This window comes from Furipterus horrens, unplaced genomic scaffold, assembly GCF_987537825.1.
Source record: "Furipterus horrens unplaced genomic scaffold, mFurHor1.1.pri manual_scaffold_4, whole genome shotgun sequence".
NCBI lineage: Eukaryota > Metazoa > Chordata > Mammalia > Chiroptera > Furipteridae > Furipterus > Furipterus horrens.
Window position 1 is genome coordinate 56,527,565 of NW_028327174.1, and position 26,492 is coordinate 56,554,056.

The 26,492-nt window shown below is 37.2% G+C and overlaps 1 protein-coding gene across 20 annotated transcripts in view; it reads right to left on the reverse strand.

The window, feature by feature from the left end:
* R3HDM2 (R3H domain containing 2) overlaps window positions 1-26,492 on the reverse strand; it is a 142,085-nt gene that overhangs the window by 99,953 nt on the left and 15,640 nt on the right. For 16 of the 20 annotated variants that reach the window (XM_090273467.1, XM_090273475.1, XM_090273470.1 and 13 more), the window contains exon 2: window positions 12,619-12,680. The exons of 2 other annotated variants lie outside the window; for them this stretch is intronic. In XM_090273467.1, coding sequence (XP_090129593.1) covers window positions 12,619-12,640 — 22 coding nt within the window. In that variant the 5' untranslated portion in view covers window positions 12,641-12,680. Of the gene's footprint in view, window positions 1-12,618; window positions 12,686-16,767; window positions 16,817-26,492 lie in introns of those variants that run through there. 2 more of the 20 variants (XM_090273456.1, XM_090273455.1) reach the window with 2 other exon arrangements.

Sequence of the window (26,492 nt, forward strand, 5' to 3'; positions counted from 1 at the left end):
GACCAAAAAAATAAAACACATTAATAAAAATCTATACTAAATCATCTTTTTCTAAAAGATCACACCAGAGTTGTTGCCATATGACTTTAATCCTCACTTGCCTTTACCCTAGCAAAGGATATAACTATGGGATTCTAATCAGTATTCTGTACAGTACAGATTTTAGACATTTGATTTCCAGGTCTGCCACTTATAAACTGTGTAATCTTGGGCAGATTACTAATTTCTTGATGCCTCAGTTTCTCTTATCTGTAAAACAAATAGTAACTATCTCATGGCGTTGTATTAAATGAGTTAATATACAGGTAAAATGCTTAAGACACATGGAAAGCCATTTATATGTCAGTTATTTTTGTTGTTATTTAATCTTCTCTAAAGTAATACAGAGAGTACGTTCACTGCTTTTAAAACTTGGAGGAATATGGACATGCTCCGTCTCCCTCCACAACTAAGAAGGAATACAACTACCGCAAAACCAGAAATAACCTAAAGTTCCAGAAAATAAAGCTACATGGAAGTCCAATGTATAAAGTTGTAAAGTGGTGCTCATCCCGACAGGTAGGAGGGGCGAAGCCGGGGCAGAGAGGTCAAGCTGTCCTGGTGGCAGGAGCTGCGGCGACGGCAGCGGGACGGCGGTAAGAACAGACACCCGTATTTAAGGGAAGGTGAGAAGAGCCTGGGGAGCACCCCTGGCTACAGACCAAACCTCTCGGCTCACGACTCCAACGCCAGGGAAGGCAGACCCCCATTGCCTTGGACTGTGAGGGCCAGAGGGGGTGGGGATGGAGGAGGAGGCTCCTGGTCTCTCAGCAGAAAGTGAACAGCAGGAATCCATCTTGGACCCCCACCCCCATGCAAAATGCCACAGTGTAGTGAGAAGGGTCACTCCATTGTGAGGAGTGCATGGAGCTCCACCCCCTATAGTGTAGGAGGTGTGACAGCCCCACACAGGAAGCAAAAGTAAACACAAAACTGTCAGGATGTCACAGATCATGATAGAGATCCCAATCACACAGCTGACCAGACAACAAATATCTAATCTAATGAAGCAGGAGACAGGAAATCTTTCTGAGGCTCATTTCAGAGCTTTGGTTATACGAATGCTTATGGACCTAACAGCAAATCTTAAACAAGATGGGGAAGGAATGAAGGCTAGCCCTGCTGAAATGAATGAAAACATGAAACTAGTGGTGAGGGAAAGAAAACCAGGAATCAAATCAACATATCAGAACATAGGGAAGGAACAAACAATCAGCCAGTGCAGAAAGAGGAAAGAAAAAGGGAAGAAAATGAGGAGAGGCTCAGAAAACTATGGCACAGCTATAAGCGGGCCAACATCCAAATCATAGGATTGCCAGAAAGTGAAGAAGAACTAGAAATTGAAAAATTATGTGAAAAAATAATGAAGCAGAACTTCCTGAACATGGGGAAGGAAATTAGACTTCCAGGCCCAGGAAACACAGAGAGTTCCAAAAAAACTGGACCCAGGGAGAACCACACCAAGACACATTATAATCAAAATGTCAAAAATTAAGGATAAAGAGAGAATCTTAAAAGGAGCAATAGAGAAGAAGAGAATTACGTACAAAGGAATCCCAATAAGACTATCAGCTGATTTCTCAAAAGAAACTATGCAGGCAAGAAGGGATTGGCAAGAAATATTCAAAGTAATGAAAAGCAAAAACCTACAACCACGATTACTCTATCCAGCAAAGCTGTCATTCAAAATAGAAGGGCAGAAAAAGTGCTTCCAGGACAAAGTAAAACTAAAGGAGTTCATCAGATCCAAACCACTGTTAAATGAAATGTTAAAGAAACTTGTTTATGAGAAAGAGGATCTAAACCATGAACATTAAAATGAAAACTGTATCACAACAACCAACAACAGAAGCTAGGGAACCAAAACAAAGGCAAACTAAGTAGGCAATGAGAGTGGGAAAAGAATTATAGGCATGGGGAACATATTGGGGGGAGGTCAGCTGGGAGGGGGAATGGGGGAAAGGGAGGGAGATGGTACAGGAATTAAAAAGCAAAGTAGGAAGGAGTGGAGCAGATAGGAAGATGTTGAGAAGAACTATATGCACAACCAATGGGCATGGACTAAGGGGGGGGCAATTGGAGGGAGGGGAACAAAGAGCAAAGAAATTGGGTCAACGGTAACAGCATAATCAGTAAAGCATATTTAAAAAAAAAAAAAAACTTGGAGGAATATAGCTCTGGCTGGTGTGGCTCAGTGGATTGAGTGCCGGCCTGTGAACCAAAGGGTTGCTGGTTCAATTCCCAGTCCGGGTACATGCCTGCATTGCAGGCCAGCTTCCCAGTTGGGGGTGCACAAGAGAGAACCACGCAATGATGTTTCTCTCCTTCTCTTTCTCCCTCCATTCTCCTCTCTAAAAATTAATAAAGTTTTTTTTTAATTTGGAAGAATATAGAAATAATATTATCAGTTTTATGGCTCCACAATTGAGAAACCTGCTTGCATAGAATAAACAGAATAAGTAGGCCCAGAGTGACATCAGGTTTTAAGGTCCTCTATATGCATTTTCTTCCTAGAAACAAATATTCTGGGATGCAATCTAATATTTGTGTGCCAGAGGAATAAAGTTCCCTCTCTGCACTTACCAGGAACATCAACAATGTAGGAGACAAACAAGTAAATTACAATATATAATGTAACTAGAGCTGCTCACAAGGTTAAATGGGAATAGAGGGAGCAGGCAACTGAATCACACCAGAAAAAAGGTTTCCAGAAGTAGAGATGCTTAAGCCTAATACTCAAGGACAATTAATATTCAGTCAAACAGAGAAGTGAAGAAACAGACCTAGATTCCATATTTACTAGCTAGAGGATCTGAGGAAAGTTACTTAACCTCTCTAAACCTCAAATTCCTAATCTATAAAATGAAATAATAGGAGTACTTTGTCTGAAAGGCTGTGTTAAGATTACATGAGATAATATATGTAACATGCTTAGAACAGTGCCAGGAACATGGTATGAACACAAAGACACAATAACACTAACACATATGTATAGGTCACCATATGCTTTCTCAGAACTGCAAGTTCATCATCTTTCTATTTTACTACAATACTTTCTACTTTTGCTACAATATGGATGACTTAGAAAAAAGATAAAATAAGAGGCAGAAACACCAACTAAGAAAAGGATGAGATAAGCACCTTAGCTGTAGAGAGGGGACTCTGACCAGAAGCATTAATAAGGTAGAATCACGCCTTGGCTGGTGTGGCTCTGTGGATTGAGTGCCAGACTGCAAACCAAAGGGTCACCGGTTCGATTCCCAGTCAGGGCACATGCCTGGGTTTCAGGCCAGGTCCCCAGTTGGGGGCATGCAAGAGGCAACCACACATTGATGTTTCTCTCCCTCTCTCCCTCCCTTCCCCTCTCTCTCTCCGTTCCCCTCTCTCTAAAAGTAGATAAATAAAATCTTTTTTTAAAAAAAGGTATAATCACAAAGATTTAGTGACATGAGATTTTTATAATGCTTGGGAGAAGAGAAGTCTAAGAGGACACCTAGGTGACTTGATAGAAAAGCAGCACTCAAAATTATGGTCTGGCATCCCCAGGAATCTCACACTTTTTCATGGGATCTGCAAGGCCAAATCATTTTTATAATAATACTAAGACCTCATTGGTCCTTTTCACTCTCATGCTCTCACAGGTATATAATAGTATTTTCCAGAAGCTATCTGACTTACAATATCATAATTAATTGAATAAAAAGGCAGGTATGAATATCTATCTATGATCTATTAATCTCAACATTAAAGCAGATTTATAAAAATGAAAAACAATGACACACTAACTAAAAAATTTTTTTTTTGCTTTTTGGAGAAAAATTTCGTTCAAAATTTGCTTTTATGCTAATATGTAATGGATTTAATATCATTTTTAAATAGATAAATAAAATTTTTAAATTTCCCTACTTTAATTTCTAATATATTAATATTGATTGATAGGTATAACTGACATAAACAAAAGAAAAACTCTTTAAGAATATAAAGAGATTCAGAAAACAAGAAGTTTGAGAACAACCGGGGTGAATATTTCTACTACTGAGATAGGAATAATGAAGAAGAAACCAATTTGGAAAGAAAGATGATTAAATTCGTTTTAAAAATATGGCAAATGTGATATACTCACAGGCTGGCAAAAGCAAAGTGTCCAATAGGCAGTTACACCAGTGATACTGGATATCTAGCCTACCAAACTGTGATAGAAATTGAAACCTTGGATTTTATAGGGAGAGTGCATGGTCAGAACAGTGGCATATTAGCAGCAGAAAAGGCTACAGAGGTGAGCAGAGGCCTCAGGACACATCAATGTTTAAGGAATAAAGAAAAGGAAGAGGACTCCATATATATGAAAAGGAAAATTATGAATAAAAATGAAAAATGAAAGAGCACACCACTAGCTATAAATGGACGAGAGAAAAATCTGATCAGGGCTTTAAAGAAAACAAAGCCCTATCAACCACTAGCAATGGCAGCAAAAAATAGAATGAATAAATGAAATCCAGCATTAATTCCAAAACCTGATTTTAGAGAAATATTTCTATCCTCATATAATAATCTTTTCTCATCAGAGTTACTCATAAACAATAGAATGATTTGACGTTCATCTTCTTTGCCTTCTTTCCTCACCCTCCAAAGGGAACGCAAACAAGTACGAAAATGACAAAAAGGATAGAGATGGAAAGAAAAGGAAAGATCCTGGATGAAATACATGAAGAGAGTTGACTGAAGCAGTAACTCAACAAAGAGGCATTCATTCATCCAACAAATGTGGAAACACTACTCTGTGCGAGGCATCTTGATAGCCTCTGGGAAAAACAGCTGACCAATATACCAAGCTATGCCCTTGGAGCACCAGCAAAAGCAACAGACTGGAAACAGAAATAAACTTTCCTGATAAAACTGGCACAAGCAGAGGCAGTTCTATATTCCAAAGATGGCTCTAGCAGATCTCAGAGCTTAAAGTCACCTAATTACTGGAATGTGTCCTAACTCTACAAAATAACTCCAAAGAAATATTTTCTTCAAGTGTTTGATAGCTACATGATCCTATGACAATGCTCTCTCTCTCTCTGAGTTTTTACATAGATAAGTGCAACTTTAAAATGCAGAGATAATCTTTAAGAAATCCTAGGACATATTTTAAATTATTATAAACTCTTGACATAAGTTCCAAAACTAATATTAAAGGTCAATGGAGAATCACCTAACTAGTGCACTTAGGCTGGACAGGCTACTTTAACTGGTCCACTGGACCTATTAAATGTGATTTTTATAAACAGGCCATTCTTTCAAGAAATACACTATAAAGGTAAGAAGAGAGAAGCACATTGAAAACACCTAGAACCTAACTTATATCCAAAGGGAACTCAACATGAAAGGATATTATTATCACACACAAGCTGTCACTAAAATCTTTTCACACCATCATTTTGTGCAATGGTAGCTAACCTATAACTAGTTCTAAGCCTGTATCTGACTGATTTACAAACTTCTGGAAGTAGCTGGGCTTCAGCAGACACTGAAAAACTAAGAAATATCTTTTTGTCTATTATATTTAACCTCCACCCACCTTTTATTTTCAAGGACTTAGAGAAAGGAAGAATTATTGGGCAGAAATTAGTAACAATGGGTTTTTCTAATGTTACTAAAAACTTATATGGAGTAATAGGGATCATATTTACCTTCCTGGCACAAACAACTAAAAAAACAGACAAAATGTGTGAAACAATGGTTTTTAAGACATTGGACATCAGGCAATGAAGGACAGTGATTTCTAAGAGAGAAAACAAATAAAGACAGCACTATGATTAGCCAAGGGAGTCTGAGAAAGCAAAGGAGTCTAGAGTTCACAGAAGAGAGTAAGTCACAGATTGGAGAAAATATTTGCATACCACATAACCAACAAAGGACTTGTGACTAGAATATAAAAAGTCTCAAAACTCAGCACACGAAATAAACAATCTAATTAGAAAATGGACAAAAGACATGAACAGATATGGTCAAAATCACTAGCCATTAGTGAAATGCAGATTGAAACCACAGCGACTTATCACTACACATCATAATGTCTAAAATAAAATATGCTGATGATACCAAATGTTGGCAAGGATGTAGAAAAACTGGATCACTCATATATGTATAGTTGGTAGGAATGTAAAATGGTACAGCCTCTCTGGAAGACAGTTTGGCAGTTTCTTATAAAATATGCAATTACCATACCACCCAGCAATTGTATTCTTGGACATTTATCCTACAAAAATAAAAACTTATGTTTACAAAAAAACCTATACAGTAATGTTCATAGCAGCTTTATTCATAATAGCCAAAGACTGGAATCAACACAGAAGTCCTTCAATAGGTGAATGTTTAATCAAACTTGGGGAAGCCATACCATGGAATACTACTGAGCAATATAATGGTACAACCTACTGAGACATGCAATGACTTGGATGGATCTCAAAGGAATTATGCTAAGAAAAAAAGAAGTCAATCTCAAAAGGTAAATGCTATATAATTCCATTTAAGTAATATTTTGAAATGACAATATTACAGAAATGAAGAATGAATTAGGGGTTGCCAGGGTTACAGGTTTATGAATTGGTGGAGGAAGATGGGTGTGGTTATAAAAGAGCAACAGGAACTGTATTTATCTTGATGATGATTGTGGATACACAAATTCACAGATGATGAAATTCTACAGAACTACACAGGAGTGCATGTAAAATGGATCAAATATGAATAAACTCTGCAGACTGTACCAATATAAATTTCCTGGTTTTGATTTGGTGCTAATAGTGATAAAGGCTGTTCCACTGGGAGAAAATGGGTGAAATGCACATGGAACAATAGTGCACATTTTTCTTGCAACTTCTTGTGAATTATAATTATTTTACAATGAAAAGTTAAATGCTGAGAAATTATACAATTACATAATTAGTAAAGAAAGACATTTAAAAAGTTCAAACTATATTCCATATGTGCAGAAATATATAGGAAAAAGTAAGCATGTTAGGTATAAAAAGTAAAAAAAAAAAAAATCTCTGAAATGTTAGAGATGAAAATACACTATCTAAAACTAACAGTAGATTAGGAATTCCAACAAAACAAATCAGGTGAAAAAAACCTGAGGTCACAGCAACAGAAACTAACCAAAATAAAACAAAGAAAGAAAAACAAAACACTAAAATAAAATGAACAAAGCATCAGTGAATTGTGGAATAAATTCAAATTGCCTAATATATGTGTAAGTGGCATTTTCAAAGACAAGGAAAAAAATATTTAAATGAGGGCAAAATAAAGACTTTTTAGGAGATCCAAAAGTTAAATTGATCACCAGCATACCTATACTAGTCCTTTAGGCTGAATGAATATGATATAACAAACAGAAATATGTATCTACACAAAAAAATGAAGAGCACTAGAAATGATAACAATGTGGATAAATATAAAAACCTTTTTTGTTCATTATTTAAATATATTATTTAGAATTATCAACTATTCAAAGCAAGAATAATTTAAAATATATTGTACAATTTATATATACAAGTAAAATATATGACCAGAGCAGGGAAATATGATCAGAAAGGAAGAAACAGAGGTATATCACTGTAAAGCTGTTACACTACACACGAAGCAGTATAACATTATCTTGAAGTATAATATACGGCCTGGTACAGGAAAAATGGCAATTTACAGACCTCACTTAGGAACCAGACACTGGACTTACTATTTTAAATCACCATCTTAAATAAGATCAAAAAAGGAAACCACAATGGAAGAACTAAAGGAAAAGTATCAAAACAATGTCTCACCAAAAAATAACAATAAATAGAAATTATAAAAAGTGACAAAATAGAAATTCTGGAGGTGGAAGAATAATAAGGAAAATGAAAAACATCAGTAAAGGGGTCTCACACAAGATCTGAGCAGGCAGAAGAAAGAATCAACACACTTGGATCAATTAGTATTATCCAGTCTGAGGAACAAAAAGAAAAAACATAAGAAAAATGATTAAAGCCCCAAAGACCTGTGGGGCACCATCAAGCTTATCAACAAATTCATAATTGGAGTCCATGAAAGGAGAGAAAGAGGAAGAAAGAATTATTACTAAACTAATGGCCAAAAATTTCTCAAATTTGATTTAAAACACTAAATCTGCAAATCTAAGAAGCTCCTCAGAAACCATGGAGGCTCGAAGGAAGTGGTAAGATACAATATATGCTAAGTGCTCAATTAAGAAATCTATAACCAGTAAAAGTATCCTTTAAAAACGAAGAAGAAATTAAGACAATCCCACATAAGAATGAGACAATATAAATGTATTTTTTATTTGTAACCCTTTTTTTCTATCTGAATTAAAAGAGAATTGCATAAAACTATAATTATAAATCTGTGTCGATGGTCACACAATGTATAAAGATAATATTTGTATGGTAATAATAACACAAAAGAAGGGAGAGGGAACAGAGCTATACAAGCACAAAGTTTTGTATACTGTTGACACTGAGTTGGTATTAATTGAACTGCACTGTTATAAATTAAGATGTTAATTGTAATCCCCAGGGCAATCACTAAGGAAATAACTCAATTTCATAAAGGGAATCTACAAAATCGCATAAATAACATCATACTTAATGCTCAAAGACTGAGTTCATTTACCCTAAGATTAGTAACAAGACAAGGATATCTAGTTTTGCCGCTTTTATTCAACACTGCACTCGAGGTTCTAGCTACGGCATGAGGCAATAAAAACAAAGAAAAATCCAGGTTCAAAAAGAAGAAAACTATATCCATTTGCAGATGTCATGATATTGTATCTAGCTAATCCTAAGGAACTCACTAAAAACTAAGTTCAGCAAGGTTAAACGATACAAGGTCAATATTCAAAAACAGATTTTATTTCTACATGCAAACAATGAATAATCCAAATATTAAATTAAGGAAAATCCATTTACAACAGTAACAAAAATAATAAAATACTTAGGTAGAAATTTAATATAAGAAGTGTAACGGTTAGGGTTTAAAAATAGTGTAAGACTTGTATACTGAAAATTGCAAACTATTACTGACAGAAATTAGGATCTAAATAAGGGGGAAGATATCCCATATTCATGGACTGGAAGACTTAATATTACTAAGATGGTAATAACACTCCCAAAACTGATCTACAGATTCAATGCAATTCCTATCAAAATCCTAGATGGCAAGAAAACAAGCTTGGGCCTCCCCCTGATTCTGCATTATGGTGAGTTGTATAATTATTTCTTTATATATTACAATGTAATGATAACAAAATAAAATGCACAATAAATGTAATGTGCTTAAATCATCCCAAAACCATACCCTGCCCCTGGTCTGTGGAAAAATTGTCTTCTGCGAAACCGGTCCCTGGTGCCAAAAAGGTATGACATGGTTTATGGAATGATGAAAAAGTTTTAAAACTAGAGAAAGACTGTGGTTATTACACAGGATTGGAAATATACTAAATACCACTGAATTGTAGACTTTAAAATTGTTGATCGTATGTTATGTGAATTTTACCTCAAATTAAAAAAAAGTTAAAAAGTCTATGTCCATACAAAGATTTGTACACAAATATTTATAACATAGCTTTATTTTTAGTTGCTGAAAACTGAAAACAACCCAAATGTGCATCAACAAGTGACCGGATAAACAAACTGTGTTATAGCTATACAACAGATTGCTATACAGCAATAAAAAGAAAAGAGCTATTGACATACACAACAGCACGCATGAATCTCAAAATCATGCTTAATAGAAAAAAAAGCCAAGTCCAAAATAAATAAATGTAAGAGCATACATTTTAAAATTCCATTTATATAAAATTCTAGACAATGGAAACTATTCTATAGTGACAGAAAGTTGATCAGTGGTTGGTACAGACCACAGAGGCTGAGGGGCAGATTACAAATGGGGATTAAAAAATTTGTGGAGATGATGACTATATGTTCATTATCTTGACTGCGGTGATAGTTTCATGGGTGAACACTTATGTCAAAACTTACAAATTGTGGTCCTGACCACTATGGTTCAGTTGGTGGAGCATTGTCCCACAAAGAAAAAAAGTTGTTGGTTCAATTCCTGGTCAGGGCACATGCCTGAGTTGCAGCAGGTCCACGGCTGGGGTATGGCGAGTGGCAACCAATCAATGTACCTCTCACACATCGATGTTTCTCTCCCTCTTTCTCCCACCCTTCTCCTCTCTCTAAAAATAAATAAAATATTTTTTTTACTTAATAAATTTTACTTTTAATATATGGCTCAGTGGATTGAGCGTCGGCCTGCGAGCTAAGTGTCGCTGGTTCGATCTTCCAGTCAGGGCACATCAGAGAAGGAAAACTCTGACTCCAAAAAACCTCCGCTGCCTTGCGGCATACCTCTTCAGGGGAAAGGCTAAGGGAGTAAACCCTGACAGAAAATCCGGAGCCGGAGTCCCTAAGGCGGTTTGACGTTGTAGTCAACACCGGCAACTCCTGCGGCGCACCTGAAGCCAAGCTGTATTGACTCCGTCTTTCCCTTGGATCCTTCAGCTGCGAAGAGAGGGGGGGTCTGCTGCATGGGCAACAGCAGACCCTCCATATCACCCTGCCCAGGCTCTGTAGCTTCAGCTTCACTGGAGAGGACACTCCAGCGTCATCGCAAGATGTCGATTCAACACGGGAGGAGACAGATACCGTGTCACTCCCGAGTCGGACTGCACAGCCATTCTCGGCGGTGCAGATAGACTCTTAAGAAGCTACACCATCGTCTCTCGAGACGGACGGCTGCCGACGACGACGACTGTATGTCAATTATACCGCAATTAAGCTTTTTTAAAAAATAGGATGGAAGAGGAAAAATAGGGCAATGTGCTCATGCTGATTGCTCAATAACTGATAAGGTAGTAATAAAAGGTTTTACTTTATCCTGTGTGCACACAACACTTGACAAAACTTAACATGGAGAACCAATCAAAGTAGCAGATAAATCTGAATTTTTTTAACTTAAAAATACTTCCATTAACCTACATTATATTTTCAGAGATGCTCAATCTTCTTTTCTGACTGATCTCCAGGTGGTAGTGCTATAGTATAACCCTTCCAGTTCTGGCAAGTAATACAATTAATGTGATCTGTAAATAAGCATTTAGATATACCAAGAAAGCTCCTATAAGAAACTCAAATAAGGTTTTTTAAAGCTAAAAAATACCTGTGAACAGTATTTCAAGAGTGACAAAATCAATAAAAAGACTCCTACTCCTACTAATTCCCCAGTTAGATATTTTACCTTCATAGATATTTACTAAAATAAATTTAAACTATTTCAAAACATTTTATCTACTTTCAAAAAGTTAGAAAAGCCTTACTAGTTTAAAATACTAAGCTGGGGTGTGTTTTTTTTGTTTTGTTTTGTTTTGTTTTTCCCTTACCAAAAAGTACATCCATTGTTTTAAAGACAAACAAAAAGTATGATGTATTTGTAATGGGGAAGGGGTAGGAGGGGTTTTGAGCTCCGAACATGACTGGAGGCTTTGCCCCCTTGCTAAGCATGGCAGCTGGAAGAGAGGCAAAGGCAAACATGGCCAAGACTGGCCCTCATTGGTTGGAAGGCTGTGCACTCCCACTGGCTTTCCATGTACATGGGATTCTGGGAAAGGACGTTTGAAATGGAGCGCGCAGGAAAGCAAAGAGTCAGTTGGTTCTTTCTCCTCTCCCCACAGCGAGTGGGGTGGGGTGAGGTGGGGTTGGAGGGTGTCAACGGTGGCCAGCGGGGCACAGAGTCTGAAAGATGCCTTAAACTAGACAGTAACTGGAGACCAGCTAAGCCACTTATGTGTATGATACTTTTGGGTGGGAAAAGAGTTCCTGGCACAACCCTGAACTAAGCTGGCAAAGAATGACAGTGTGATTTTTCTTTAGGTGTCTTAGAGGAACAGGACTTTGAGGCAGAAACGTGCCATATTTCCGAAGACCTTGGTGATAATAGTCAGCACTGTGAACAGATTTTTGTTCTTGCGTTATTTTCAGTTCTTGAACCTATGTAGTAGTTGTAATGATAAATATTTAAATAGCTATTTTTGATGTCATACTCTGACTTTTCCTTTCCTCTTACTTTTGTTACCCAGATATTTGAGGCAGAAATGTGCCATTAAATAAAAGATTCCTTTCTTTTCCACTGAGCTCTGTCTTTGTATTTGCCTGATAGGTAACAAGCAATATGTTAGTGGCTGGGTTCAGTAACATATTCACTAGTGGGAAAAGTTATGGAAATGAGGGTGAAGTTCAGTCAATCATAACAACTTTACATTCATAATATTTATACCAGCCAGGTGAGGAATGACATCTAACCCAAGGTACCACTGTCTCTCACTTCAACTACAGCAGTAGCCTTTTTTATGTTTTAATTTAGCTGAACCCAATCGTGATGTAGCCTCTTAAAGCTCAGTATCTTCATCTATTAAATGGGTACACTAAGACTTCTAATCTCATGAAGCTGTGTGAGAATTAAATAAGAATACAGGTATAGCACTTAGTTTATTACCTGGTACATAAAAAGTGCTCTATAAATGCTACCTATTATTACCTGAATAAGTGTTCAGCCCCATGAGTCCAGTGCTGGAATGGCATCACATATAAGAAACAAGTCTAACCTCAAAAAAAAAAAAAAAAAAAAAAGTTAAGAACAATTTAAATCTTAGGAGTCTCTCAAAAAATAAAAATAAAGAGAGATCAATTTCAAAATCCACAGCTGCTTCTTAATGTCTTCTTTCCCGGTTCCTTTTGCTCACAATCTGTCTCCTAACTCTACACCTGCCCCCTATATTCACCTCTACACCCAATTCACTTCTCATTTAGCTCTTTTCTCTCTACTGATCCTTTTCTTATAAGCAGTTCTTGGTCAACTTTCTAACAGAAATTAATCATCCAGTCTTATTCCTTGAAATTCTCCAGCTGGCTTTTTTTACCTATTATCCTTTTGCACAAGTCTAGAAACTGGGCTAGCAGATCTAGAATCTCCTTTAGTAGGTAAGAAGCAAAAGTAGAGAGGCCAGACATAGAATTTTCTTCCATGAACACAAATAATTACTGCAAACACATAATTTAGTATCTCCTCATCCCAACTGCAATATTTATTATTGTTACTACAGGACTGAGGGTTGGCTGTTGCTAAGTCCTCTTTAAAAATCCTGAGTGATGGATACCACTTCTGGAGCCCATAATATGGCCAAGCCAGTCTATGTTCTTGGAAGTCCACAGAACATCTAAGCCCCAGTGTGTTCTATGCTAAAGTGAGGAGTATACCTAACTTACCATTTTATTTCACAACTCTATCCCATGATCACATTACCAACAGCTGCCTTCCCAGTATCATACTAAGATCTCTATGAAAAAACTCTTCTAGTTTCTTTACAGCCCCTGCACTTCAGGGTTTGGGCATTAGAGAGTATAGCAGTTTGGTTAGGGTTGGGAGGCATGGCCAGAGGATACTGCCCTTCCCTTTTCACCATCAACTTTGGTCCTGAAACACTACCTTGCGTGGTGAACTTTTCCCCCAGGACATGCCTTGTTTTCCCTTATGCAAAGAAATCACTAGTTGCCTTTCCCGAGAGGCCCTCAAACCATGCCCAGACGTGTCTGATTTTTAAGTGGGCATGTTAGGTTCACATTGAGACCCCTGTCATACCAAAAGTGCACTCTCCAACTCCAAGTCAGAGAATCAAGAGCAACACAGTTCAAAGCACATACTAGTACTTACTGCTGTTGTGGTTTTCTTGTCCTATTTGTAATCCTACCATAACGGCTTGCAGTTTTTAAAATAAAATGCCAATAGCTTCTTACTTAATCTCTCTAGAACACCACTGGTTTTTTTGGTTACATCACCACATCTACTTTCTTCGTAACACTTATTATACTATAATTATTTATTTATTATTTGTTTTTATCTTCCGAAACAAGAATGCAAGCTCTTTGAAGGCAGAAATCTTTTGTTGTTGTTATTGTTAATAACAACTTTATTTTCAATGGTGCAGAAAATAAATCATAACTGTATGATGCATTTCCCCCTAAATTTACAATGACGGTTATACATAAATTATATAGATCACGAGTTTTCTATTTTATATTATTTAGAACAAAAATTCTTTTGATAAATACGTCAAGAGGACAACATAGGTTCTTAATGGATGGCTGAGTCCAAATATGCAAAATATAGTTTCTGGTTTTGACCATGGTGCTTTAAAATTCTCAAACATGCATTAATCTATTCTAGTTTTAGGGAAAATATTATAATGGCCTTATTTTGCATTTAGGGAAAAGCCCAAGCTGAATTTCACATATACTAATCCTTTCGCTTAAATTAATCTCAAATCAGACTAGAGAACAAAGAGACAAACACTTTCAGGTTATTGCTCCCAAGTAATGAAGGAAATTACATGATCAACAATGAAACAAAACAGGAAGAAAGAAAGGAAAGCTTCATTAGTAGCTGTGAGAAATGGTTTTAAGTATTTTTGTTTTGTTTTTCCCAGAAAACAGGAATTTTAAATAGCAAATCAATCACGCTACTTTGGGTGATCAGATGAGCTAAACACTTATGAAATGAATAACTTTATTAAAAGTCTTGAAGGTGAGTGTCCAGCAGTGCTGGGTCAAACACATCACAGGTAGAAACGGGAAACCTACCTCAGCATTTATGAAAGGCATAATCTATGGAAGGGAGATCTAGTGTAATAAAACCCTCACTGGATGTATGTGGAAAGAAGCAGAATGCGCCTGTTCCCTTTAAAGAACGAAGCCTTCATAAATGGGCCACTTGGACTCAGGGAACTCCTGGCTCAAGCACAGGTGCTCCAGCGTGTTATGGAAATGTTTGCTAATCTCTTCTATTTCTTCACTGGACTCAAGATTGGGGAGGTCTTCTAGGATCTTCTGGATAACTGGTTCAAAAAGCTGAATTGTGAATGCCTCATTCTCCTTTTCATAAAAAGATGTATCTTTTGAGACTCTACAAAAAGTGAGGGCAGAAATCTTGTGCGTTTTGTTCATTATCTACACATCCAATGCCAAATAGTGCCTGACACATAATAAGCACTGAAACAGTTTTATAATTGTTTGAGTCATTTACAAAGCTAAGTGATACCTTTCTAAATCTAACTTAGGTTTTAGGTTTTTAACAGTTTTAAAATCTTATTTGCATAGCCAGTAAGATGGCCAAGCTGTCAAAATCCTGCGTTCTCTTCTTTATTCTAATTTACCTTACATTCTCAGAAGGTAAAATTTGCACTCAGAAAATAAGACGGCAATTGTATCTGGCAACACGATTCTCTGGGTCTGTGGGGCCCAAATCCAATGTTCTCAGGCAGTAGCAATTCCCAAAGATCTGGCTATCAGTACTGATTGCGCTGAGTATTGCCTCTTAGCCTGGAACAACTAAGCTTAACTGACCCAAGCTGCACATACCTGTGAAAGAATCAGGATAAGAGTTCTGTGAAGCACTCTCAATGCCTTACAGATAATTTCACAGGAATACCAAGATTCAAATTCAGCTGACTACATTCTATAAAGCCTTAATCATGCCTCTGTCACCAGAAAAAGGTACTTTGTCCTAGGCTTCTAATCAGCTGCATTTAGCAGCCAACATCCATCTTTTGCAATAAAATACCACCTCTGAATTCTTATTTCTATCAGATTATCGTTGGTTTGGGGAATAGATAAATGAGAAACCATGGTTAGCAAATCTGATACCCAAGACAATTAATTAAACCTACTTGGAGAAACAAAATAGCCTCTAGTCACCTGGAGACAAGTTTTAAAGATTCTAACACTTGGGCACAGCAAAATGGCTGTAATCTGAAAAACAGCCACACGTCACTTCCAATGATGCTCCTAAATGGAAAGTGACCTTCCCCCTCCAAAATAAATAACGTTGAAAGTCAGCTGAATCTTGAACAATGACTCTGACTTTGCTCTAAAATAAGGGCTATGACAGCTACCTTAATGAGAGGACCAATAAACTCAGGAGAGGAGGCTCATTGTGTTGACACTGTCACCTCATCTAGGCCTTAAGCTGATTCAACCTGATGGGCTGACAGGTCAGTGACATCTGCACTCTGTCCAAGATTCTTATTTCATATATATAAAAAACACCGTCTGTTCAAGACAACTGCAATCCAGACAACTTATCCTGCTATGAAACCTTTTCTTTCCTGACTTCACTGATCACCTAGGAAAAAAAAACGTAGTTATTTCAGGTTCATGTTAGTAACTCTGGATGACTACCAAAGCAATGGATGGGCTAGGAACAAAGCCCATAAAAAGACCAGAGTGTTCACTCTTGGCAATTAATAACTTTTTTTATTAAAGGATTTAAACAAAAAGATAAGTCATTTGAGGAAGAAACTAATCTCATTAATAGATGTTTGGTTTATTATGGTAATTTAGAAAATATTTGCAAAGTCAGAACATGAAAATGTCTGGTCCTTGGCCACATCAGGTAATCATGGAAGACATCCGTTAAACCAAGTCAGCTTTGTTTTAGCATGAACTTCCAAGAAGAAAGACAAGTCAAGACAGACAAAAACAAACCACACCATCTCTCAAACTATCCACTTCATTTATCCAGAAAAGAAAGGGGTGAGAGGACAAGGAAGAATAATGTCCACTGTCATAGATTAAGCACAGCCACAAATTATTTGCAGCAATTCCAATCAAGAAATGGAGTTCATTTCCCTACCTCTTAAATCTGAGCTGGCCTTGTGACTTGCTTTGTCCAACAGGACGCGGCACAAATGACACTGCAATTTCTGAACCTAGGCCTTCAGAGAACTTCCACTCTCACATTCTTGGAACCTAGCCACCATGCAAGGAAGCCAAGAGAGCCTGCAGGAGAGGCCACAGCACCCTAGTTGACAGCTCCCGCCCAATGCTAAACTGCCAGAGTGAGGCTCTCCAGGTGCAACCAGCCCCTAGACAACCTGTCAACTAACCACAGAATGAGTGAGCTCAGAAGATACCACATGGAATAAAGGTGAGCCTTGCAAGATGAGCCCTGTCCAAATTGCCATCCCAAGTAATCATAAGCAAGTATAGTACACCCCCACCCCTGCCCCACCATCAGCAGTTTCTCTTTCCACAGTTTCAGTTACCCACAATCAAGCATGGTCCAAAAATATTAAGTGGAAAATTCCAGAAATAAACAATTTATAAGTTGAAATTGTGCACCGGTCTGAGTAGCGTGATGAAATTTTGCGCTGTCCAGCTCCGTCCCACCCAACTATATGAATCATCCCTTTGCCCAGCATATGCAGTCTCTATGTACTACTACCCATCCTCACTTAGTAGCCATGAATTAACAAATCAATGGTTGAAGCATCCAAGTGCTTGTGTTCAAGTAACCCTTATTTTATTTAATAATGGTTCCAAAGCACAAGAGTTGTGATGCTGCAGTTCTGACAAGCCAAAGAGAAGCTGTAAGGTGCTTCCTTTAAGTGAAAAGGTGAATACAGTAAGACATTTTGAGAGACACAGAGCACATTCACATAACTTTTATTACAGTATATTGATCTATTTTATTATTAGATATTGTGTTACTTTGCCTAATTAAACTTTATCCTAGATATGTACAGAGTGGGGCAAAAGTAGGCTTATAATTGTATTATGTAGAGTGCGTCACAAGTAGGTTTACACTTGTGAGTACACAAAAGTTTATTTTTGTACCATTATTTATTTATTGCATTATTTTCTTTCTGAACTGTAAACCTACTTTTGCCCCACCCTATGTAGGAAAAAAAACAGTATATATAAAGTTCCACATGATCCGCAGTTTCAGGCTTCCACTGGGGGTCCTGAAACATATCCCCTGTGGATAAAGGTGCACTACTATAAATAGCTCTTTTAAGTCACTAAGATTTGGGGTGGTTTGGTCCACAGCAATAGATAACAGAAACACCCACTCAGCTGAGACTAATTCAAAATATTAATGGATCGCTCAAAATCAGCATGAAAGGAATCATCATGTAAGCAAACTGGAATCTTTAAAGAACACTATAAAAAATTACCCTCCTCTGATAAGACATATACCACAGAATGCCAGGAGAATGCTCAGATTCATCAACTTGTCCCTGCACCTATCCCACGTGTATAAATACCTGAAGAAGATACATACAAATATATGTATCCCACAAAGGACTGATGTAAAATATACAGAAGATTTCTACAGCCCTGGCCAGTGTAGCTCGGTTAGTTGGACTACTGTCCCATGCACCCAAAGGTCACGGACTCAACTCCAGGAGAGGGCACATGCCTAGGTTGCAGATTTGGTACAGGCGCTTACAGGAGACAGCCAATCAATGTTTCTGTCGCACAGGAAAGTTTCTCTGTCTCCCTTCGTCTCTCTCTAAAATCAATAAATGTATCCTCAGGGAAAGTGAAAAAAATAATCTTTAAAGAAAAGATTTCTACAAATCAATAAAAAGAAGACGAGCAACCCAACTTTTAGGATTGGCTAAAGTTTAAGTGGCACTTCACAAAAGAGGATACATACTTAAAAGGCCAATATGCATAAAAATATTCTACATCAATGTTCATCAGGGAAATGCAAATTAAAGCCATAGGAAGACATCACTACACCCCCAAAAGACTAGCTAAAATTAAAAAAAAAAAAAAAAACAGTACTAAATGTAGTCAAAGATATAGCACAACCAGAACTCTTACACACTGCTGGCAAGAAAGTAAATTCATACGGCCACTTTGAAAAATTGTAGTACAGTATTGAGACTTCTGGTCAAGATGGCAGCGCAGGCAAACATGGCTCGCCTCTTCACACAACCACATCAAAATTACCACTAAAATATAAAGCAACCATCACTCAGAACCATCAGAAATTGAGTTGAATGGAACTGACAACTATGGAATTAAAGAAACCACATCCATCCAGACTGAGCCAGCAAGGTGTTGCTATATTTAAGACTCCATCAACCTAGCTAACACTGTTTGACCCACCTTGGAGATACCCAGAGACTCCATCCCACCCAACTTATGAGCTTTTCCATATGAATGGCAGGTCTTGGCCCTTGCTTCACAACTTCCTAAATCCTCTCAAACAAGCAACAGCTGGCCTCAGTGAGCCCCAGGCCTGGCACTAGCAGCAGTCAGCCTAGATTCACAGCTTGGCTGCACCTAGGAATCTCTAAGTCCAGCACGAGTAGCAGCCATTTCAGATTGCATTATAGCTCAGGCAGACTGACCCTGGGGCAAAATTGAAGTGGGAGCTGACCTTGGCCTGTACCACCCAGAAAACCTCAGGACCTGCACACTCAGTGGACAGCTACAGTCCACGCTGAAGAGCCATCACCCTGCCCCTACACAGCTGATCCTCCACAGAGGGCAGAGGTTGGTGGTAAGTGGTCACAGCCAGTCCTTGCAGATGACTGGACTGGGTAAATCTCTCCCACTGATCTGCTAACAGCAACCAAAGCTCAACTATAAGAAGATGGTGTACTCAACCCTCACAAAGAATGCACTTTGAATACCCAGCGTGGGTGGTAGGGGGAGGCTGTGCCACTGGACCCTACAGGACACCTACTACTTTAGGCCACACTAACAAGACACGTAATCAAAGCAACTCTACCCTATACATTGAAACAAACAGGGAGGCTGCCAAAAAGAGAAGACAAAGAAACTTGACTCAAATGAAACAACAGATCAAAACTCCAGAAAAAGAGCTAAATAAAATGATGATAAGCAATCTATCAGAGGCAGAGTTCAAAACACTGGTTATAAGGATGTTCAAGGAACTTAGTGAGAACCTCAGTAGCATAAAAAAGATCCAGTCAGAAAGAAAGTATACACTAATTTAAATAAAGAACAATTTAGAGGGAAACACCAGTAGAGTGGATGAAGCCAAGAATCAAATGAATGGTTTGAACATAAAGAAGCAAAAAAAACAACCAATCAGAACAACAAGAAGTAAGAAGAATCCAAAGAAATGAGGATAGTATAAGCAGCCTCTGGGACAACTTCAAGAGTTCCAACATTTGCATCAGAATGAAAAAGAGCTAGAAAATGGAAGGAGAAGAAAAAGAGCAAGAAAATGGAAATCTATTTGAAAAAATGACAGAAAACGTTCCTAACCTGGTGAAGGAATAGACATGCAAGTCCAGGAAGCAGAGTCCAAAAAAAAAAAAGGATGCGAAGACGCCCACTCCAAGATACATCATAATTAAAATGCCAAAAGAAAAGAGAATCTTACAACCAGCAGGAGAAAAGAAGTTAGTTACTCAGGGGAATTCCCGTAAGACAGTCAGCTGATTTCTCTAAAGATCCTTTGCAGGCTAGAAGGGATTGGCAAGGAATATTCAAAGTCATGAAAAGCAGGTACCTAAAGTCAAGGTTACTCTACCCAGCAAAGACATCATTTAGAATCAAAGGGCAGATAAAGAGCTTCCCAGACAAGAAAAAACTAAGTGAGTTCATCATCATGAGATGATTATTATATGAAATGTTAAAGGGTCTTATTTAAGAAAAAGATCAACACTATAAACAAAATAGCAAAAAATAAAAATCTATCAACAATTGAATTTAAAAAATAAACTAAGCAAACAAGAAGAGCAGAGACAGAATCATGGATACCAAGAGTGCTTTGATGGTCGCCAGATGGGAAGGGAGTGTGGGGGAATGGGTGAAGAGATGAGGGGATTAAGAAGTACAAATAGGTAGTTACAGAATAGCCATGGGGATGTAAAGTACAGTATAGGAAATGGAGCAGCCAAAGAACTTTATTTATTTTTTATAATATTAATTAATTGTTTAACAAGGTGACTTTATTTAATTTTATTTTTATTTTATTTATCTGTTTTAGAGAGAGGGGAAAGGAGAAAGAGGGAGAGAAACATCAATGTGCGGTTACCTCTCACGCGCCCCCAACTGGGGACTTGACATGCAACCTAGTCACGTGCCCTGACTGGGAATCGAACCAGCGACACTTGGTCCGCAGGTCAACGCTCAATCCACTGAGCCACAGCAGTCAGGCAGCCAAAGAACTTTAAGCATGACCCATGGACATGAACAATGGTGGGGGGATTGCCTGAGAGAGTTGGTGGTGCTGGGTAGAGAGGGGCAAAGAGGGAAAAATCAGGACAACTGTAACAGCATAATCAATAAAATATAAGAAAAATAACTGTAGTACTTAAACACTCATGTATCCCATGAACTAGGAATTCCACTCCTGGTTTATAACCAACAGTAGTGAGTGCTTATGTCTATGAAGACACATACAAAAATGTTCATACCAGTATTATTCACAACAGTCAAAAACTGACAATTCAATAGAAAACTTATGGTACAGTCACACAATGAAATGTTGCACAGCCACAATAAAGAACATATCATTGCTATATGCAACTACATTCATGAATCTCAAAGACAATGTTGAGGAAAAAAAGACACAAGAGTATATATTATATGATTCTATTAATCTGAAATTCAAAAACAGCTATGACTGATGGGTTCCGTAGGTTGGGCATTGTCCCATAAACTAAAAGATTGCTAGTTTTATTCCCGGTCAGGGCACATGTCTGGGTTGCAGGCCAGGTCCCCAGCTGGGGGTGTGCAAGAGGCAACCGATCAATGTTTCGCTCACACATTGATGTTTCCCACCTTCTTTCTCCTTCCCTTCTCTCGCTCTCAAATTAAATAAATAAAATCTCTTTAAGAAAACAGATAAAACTAATCTATGGTGGGGAAGGGTCTAGTCAAGGAACTAGTATAAATGACCCATGGATATGGACAACGGGGTGGGGGTTAACTGTGGGAGAAGGGGTGGGGGGGGAGCAAAAGGGGGAAATGTGGGACAACTGTAATAGAAAAACAATAAATAAATCAAAATTTAAAAAAAAACCTAATCTATGGTAATAGAAGTGAGAATACTGATTACCTTTGGAAATCATTTGTGCAATAGAGATTCTACAGCATTTCTGGTTTAGGGTTACTTCCAGAAAAAAAGTGCCTATACAAGAAGAGCATTTGAGGTGACCGCTTAGAACTGACCTGATGATGGACTGCAGCTGGTGCTTCTGCCCATCCAGCCAACTAACAGATCCTGTTAGGCTTAGTTCTGCTTTAGGAAAGACATGCTCTAACGCCTGCATTGGTCTGTAAACCTGGCCCTCTGTAGTTCCAAGTCAGTAACTTAGTTTAGGACCTCATTATTTTCCACTGGCCTCCTTACCACAAGACACAGTGATAACATAACGGTGACCTTTTGAAAACTACAAGTACGATGGTAACACCCACCCACACCCCTACCATACACGTGTGTGTACAACATCCCGTCCCCCTTAAAATCCCCACTGCCTATAAGATAAATTCTGCACTCCTTAGCACGGCACTTAAGTTCCTTTATGATCTGGCCCCTGAGTACCTTTTCTCTCTTTCCGTATATCCTGAGGCCCATAACAAATTACCTGTAGTTGATCTAGAAAGCTATGTTTTTGCTTACCTCAGTATCTCTGGATATATAATGCATTCTCCATCTAGAACAGCAGTTCTAGTGTGGTCTTAGGAGGCCTAAGTTGTCAAACTATTTTCATAATGACACTAAGATGTTATTTGCCCTTTCACCATGGTGACAAAAGCAATGTTAATCTAACTTTTAGTGCCTTAGCATAAATTAAGGCAGGGGCATCAAACTGTACTAGCAATAAAATATTCTTCACCACACCACACTTGCAGTTTAAAAAAGAAATTTTACTTATGAATGTCCTTGATATAGCAGTAAAATTTAATAACTATTAAATTTCCACCCTTGAGTACATATCTTTTTCATATTCTAGGTGACAAAATAAAAAGTATAAAGCATTCTGCTGCATATCAAAATACAACTGTCTTGAGAAAAAGCAACTGAGCTGTAGGCTTAACTACCTGCTTTTTCATGGAATACTATTATTCTTTTCAGAAAACAACCAACAGGCAAGCTATGGTATGTGGCAATACTTTCCACAAAAATGAACAAACTGAGCCTGTTACTTCAAAGAAAACACATATTATTTGTTGCCAGTGATAAAATTCAAGCTTTTAAACTAAAATCAGAATTTTGAAAGTGTGTATCTGCTGTGAGCTTGACAAATTCTCAATACTTTAAGACTTTCCTTATGAAATGTTGGTGATAATGAATACGATTTTTTAAATTGTATAAACTATATCAAACATTTGGAAAATCTGTATAACTCAGTGAATCAAAATTATCTAATTGAACAATTCGTGATGTTTCAAAATCATACATGGGTTAAAGATCTATTCAATGTATAATCTAGATGTAAATGTTCACGTCACCAAGCAAGCACAAAATTTCGTTAATATGGTTTCAGATTATACATTGTAACTAACCTTTAAGAAGCTACCACTTGTTGAGTTTGGGTATAGTATCAAAGAATATTTGTAAGTAGCCAAAGAAATATTAAAATACTATTTTCCAAACTATTGGGTTGGCCAAAAAGTTCATTTTTTTTTTTTTCCCATAAGATAGCTCTAGAAGCGCTTTGTTGTCTTTAACTTCACTCGAAACAGCTGCATTGTGACAGCGTCATACCAGCGTGCATTTTCTAAAAAACTTATCAGAATTGGTGAATTTTTGTATAGCCATTTAAATATTTAAGATGGAAGAAAATACGCAACATTTCTGGCATGTTATGCTTTATTATTTCAAGAAAAGTAAAAACACAACTGAAATGCAAAAAAAGATTTGAGCAGTATACGGAGAAGGTGCTGTGACTGATGGAATGTTTCAAAAGTGGTTTGCAATGTCTCATGCTGAAGATTTCTCGTTGGATGGCGCTCCAAGGTCAGGTAGATCAGATAAAGTTGATAGCAATCAAATTGAAACATTAATTGAGAAGTATAGACATTATACCACAATAGCAGACATACTCAAAATATCCTAATCAATAGTTATTAGTAAAAATGAAAAATGTGTTTTTTATCTTACAGAAAATACCATACAGACTTTTTGGCCAACCCAATATAAATCTCTGAGGCTGGATTTTCTTCATCCACTTTAACCAAAATGACATTCCAACAGACTGAATGCAAATGCAGATATGAGAACTCAAGCTGTCTTCTTTTAAGCTAGACATTAAAGAGCTTTGCAAAAGTGTAAAACAATGTCCCTCTTTCTCATTAAATCTTTTGTTTAAAAAAATATTTTTTCATTTAAAAATGTGTTATTTATTAATATGTAAAGAGTTTACTGTTATTTTAACCCTGTGGAGGTTACGGCTGATCTTTTCTTAAATAGTTACATATACCGGGCACATAGGTTCAAGGCCATGACTAACTGTGTTTGTACACGACTAATGTTAAGTTGTAATGTTTAAGGCACCAATTTGGTTATAACACATGTATCATCTCTTGGATGCACATGACATACACTGCAATTTTTTTGACCGAGACCTCTGCAGGATAAACATTAAATATTTTCTCAGTTTTAATTTCTAATACAATTAATACTGGTAAATATAATCCACATAAATAAAAGTTCTTTGGTGTCTGTAATAAGTTTTTAAAGAATTAAGAGGTCAGAGACCCAAAAAGTTTGAGAACTGCTAATCTAGAATTTCCCTTGCCCCACTTGTCCTTGGAGGCTCTGGTCCTCCAGAAAGTATTCCTAATAGCTTAGGTCAAGTTAATCTGCTCTACTTGCTTAGAGTAGAGATAAGACTACATTCTTTCATAGGCACTCAATCAATAGTGAGCTGAATGAACAAGGCTGAAATGCAATCCAATGCTGAGTGCTCCACTGTAAATACACATGAATAAAAAATTTCAAACTGGTCATTTTGTATATACTCACCATTACTAAATCTTCCTTCTCATATCAAAACTTGAAATGTGAACTGCATCTATTTTTGGAATGCAATTTTATAACATCTATAAAAATTACAAAAATATACCTCTTTAGAAATGTATCTCAATAATTATTCCAAATATGCAAAATGACATATGTACAACATTATTCATCTAGTGCTGCTTGTAACTGCAAAAGAATGGGAGAAGGAGCAAAATGCTCTTTAAAGATAGAGTGATAAAATAAACAGTACATATATATCTTGTAATACTTCGAAGACATAAACAAGAATAAGGAAATTCTTGGCGTACTTTTAAGTTATATTACTAAGTGAAAAGAGCAAAACAGAACCATTTTTGTAAAAAGAGGGAAAAAGAACATATACATATTCAAATATATGTATATCTTATGCTTCTAAGTACCAAAGGATCCACAAAAACTGATAATAATAGTTGCCTTAGGAAAGAGGAACTGACCAGCTGAATTATAGGAGCAAGAACACTTCACTCTATTTTTTTCTATCCTTAGCATTTTGAACCACATAAATGTAATAGCAACTCAAGAAGTAAATCTAAAAAATGTATTAAGAATATTCATTTCATATAAAACTTCTCACCTTATTTCTTTAGGCTCAAAAAAGATCCCACATTTTTAACTGCTTACCCAGGTATAGGTATGAATAACTGATATAAGAATAAAAGATATGTGCTATGAAGCCTTTGAATTGTGTTCAGTGGTTAACTAGTGATTCTAAGGTATGGTCAGGATCTTCACCTTTTACCTTAAATAGTTCTGAATTATATGTATTTCTTACAATTAAGTATACATTACTTTCAGAATCTGAAAAATGCAAACTTCTCTAAAATTGAAAATGTTAAATAAAAAAAATCTAGTCCTTTTATTTGGAAATATTGATACAACTGTGATATATTTCCTTTAAAAAAAAAGAAAAAAGCCCTGGCTGGTGTGGCTCAGTGGATTGAGTGTTGGGCTGAGACCCAAACGGTCACAGGTTCAATTCCCAGTCAGGGAACATGTCTGGGTTGCGGGCCAAGTCCCCAGTTGGGGGCACACGAGAGGCAACTACACATTGATGTTTCTCTCCCTCTTTTTCTCCCTCCCTTCCCCTCTCTCTAAAAATAAATAAAGAAATCTTAAAAAAAAAATAAAAGTCTACCCTGGCAGCTGTGGCTCAGTGGGTGGGAGCACTGGGCTGTAAACCTAAAGGGTACGGTTTGATCACAGTCAGGGCATATACCTAGGTTGCAGTTCGATCCCCCTAGTCAGACAGCACATGCAGAAGACAACAGATTAATGTTTCTCTCTCACATTGATGTATCTCTCTCTTTCTAAAAGCAATGAAAAAATGTCCTCCGGTAAGGTAACAAATAAATGAAAAATATTTAAAAACTCACCTTATTTCCTAGCCTTGTTCACTGAAAATGGCAAATAACAATGATCAACCCATTAAGCAAATGTGTACCCTTGCACCCAGACTGTGGTATCTAAACACCATTTCTCCATAAAGGAACTAGGGTTTTAGGGGCACTGTTACATACCTGGGATGGAAATGTAACAGATGATCTCAGAACATCATGTTAGCTAGAAAACAAAAACGC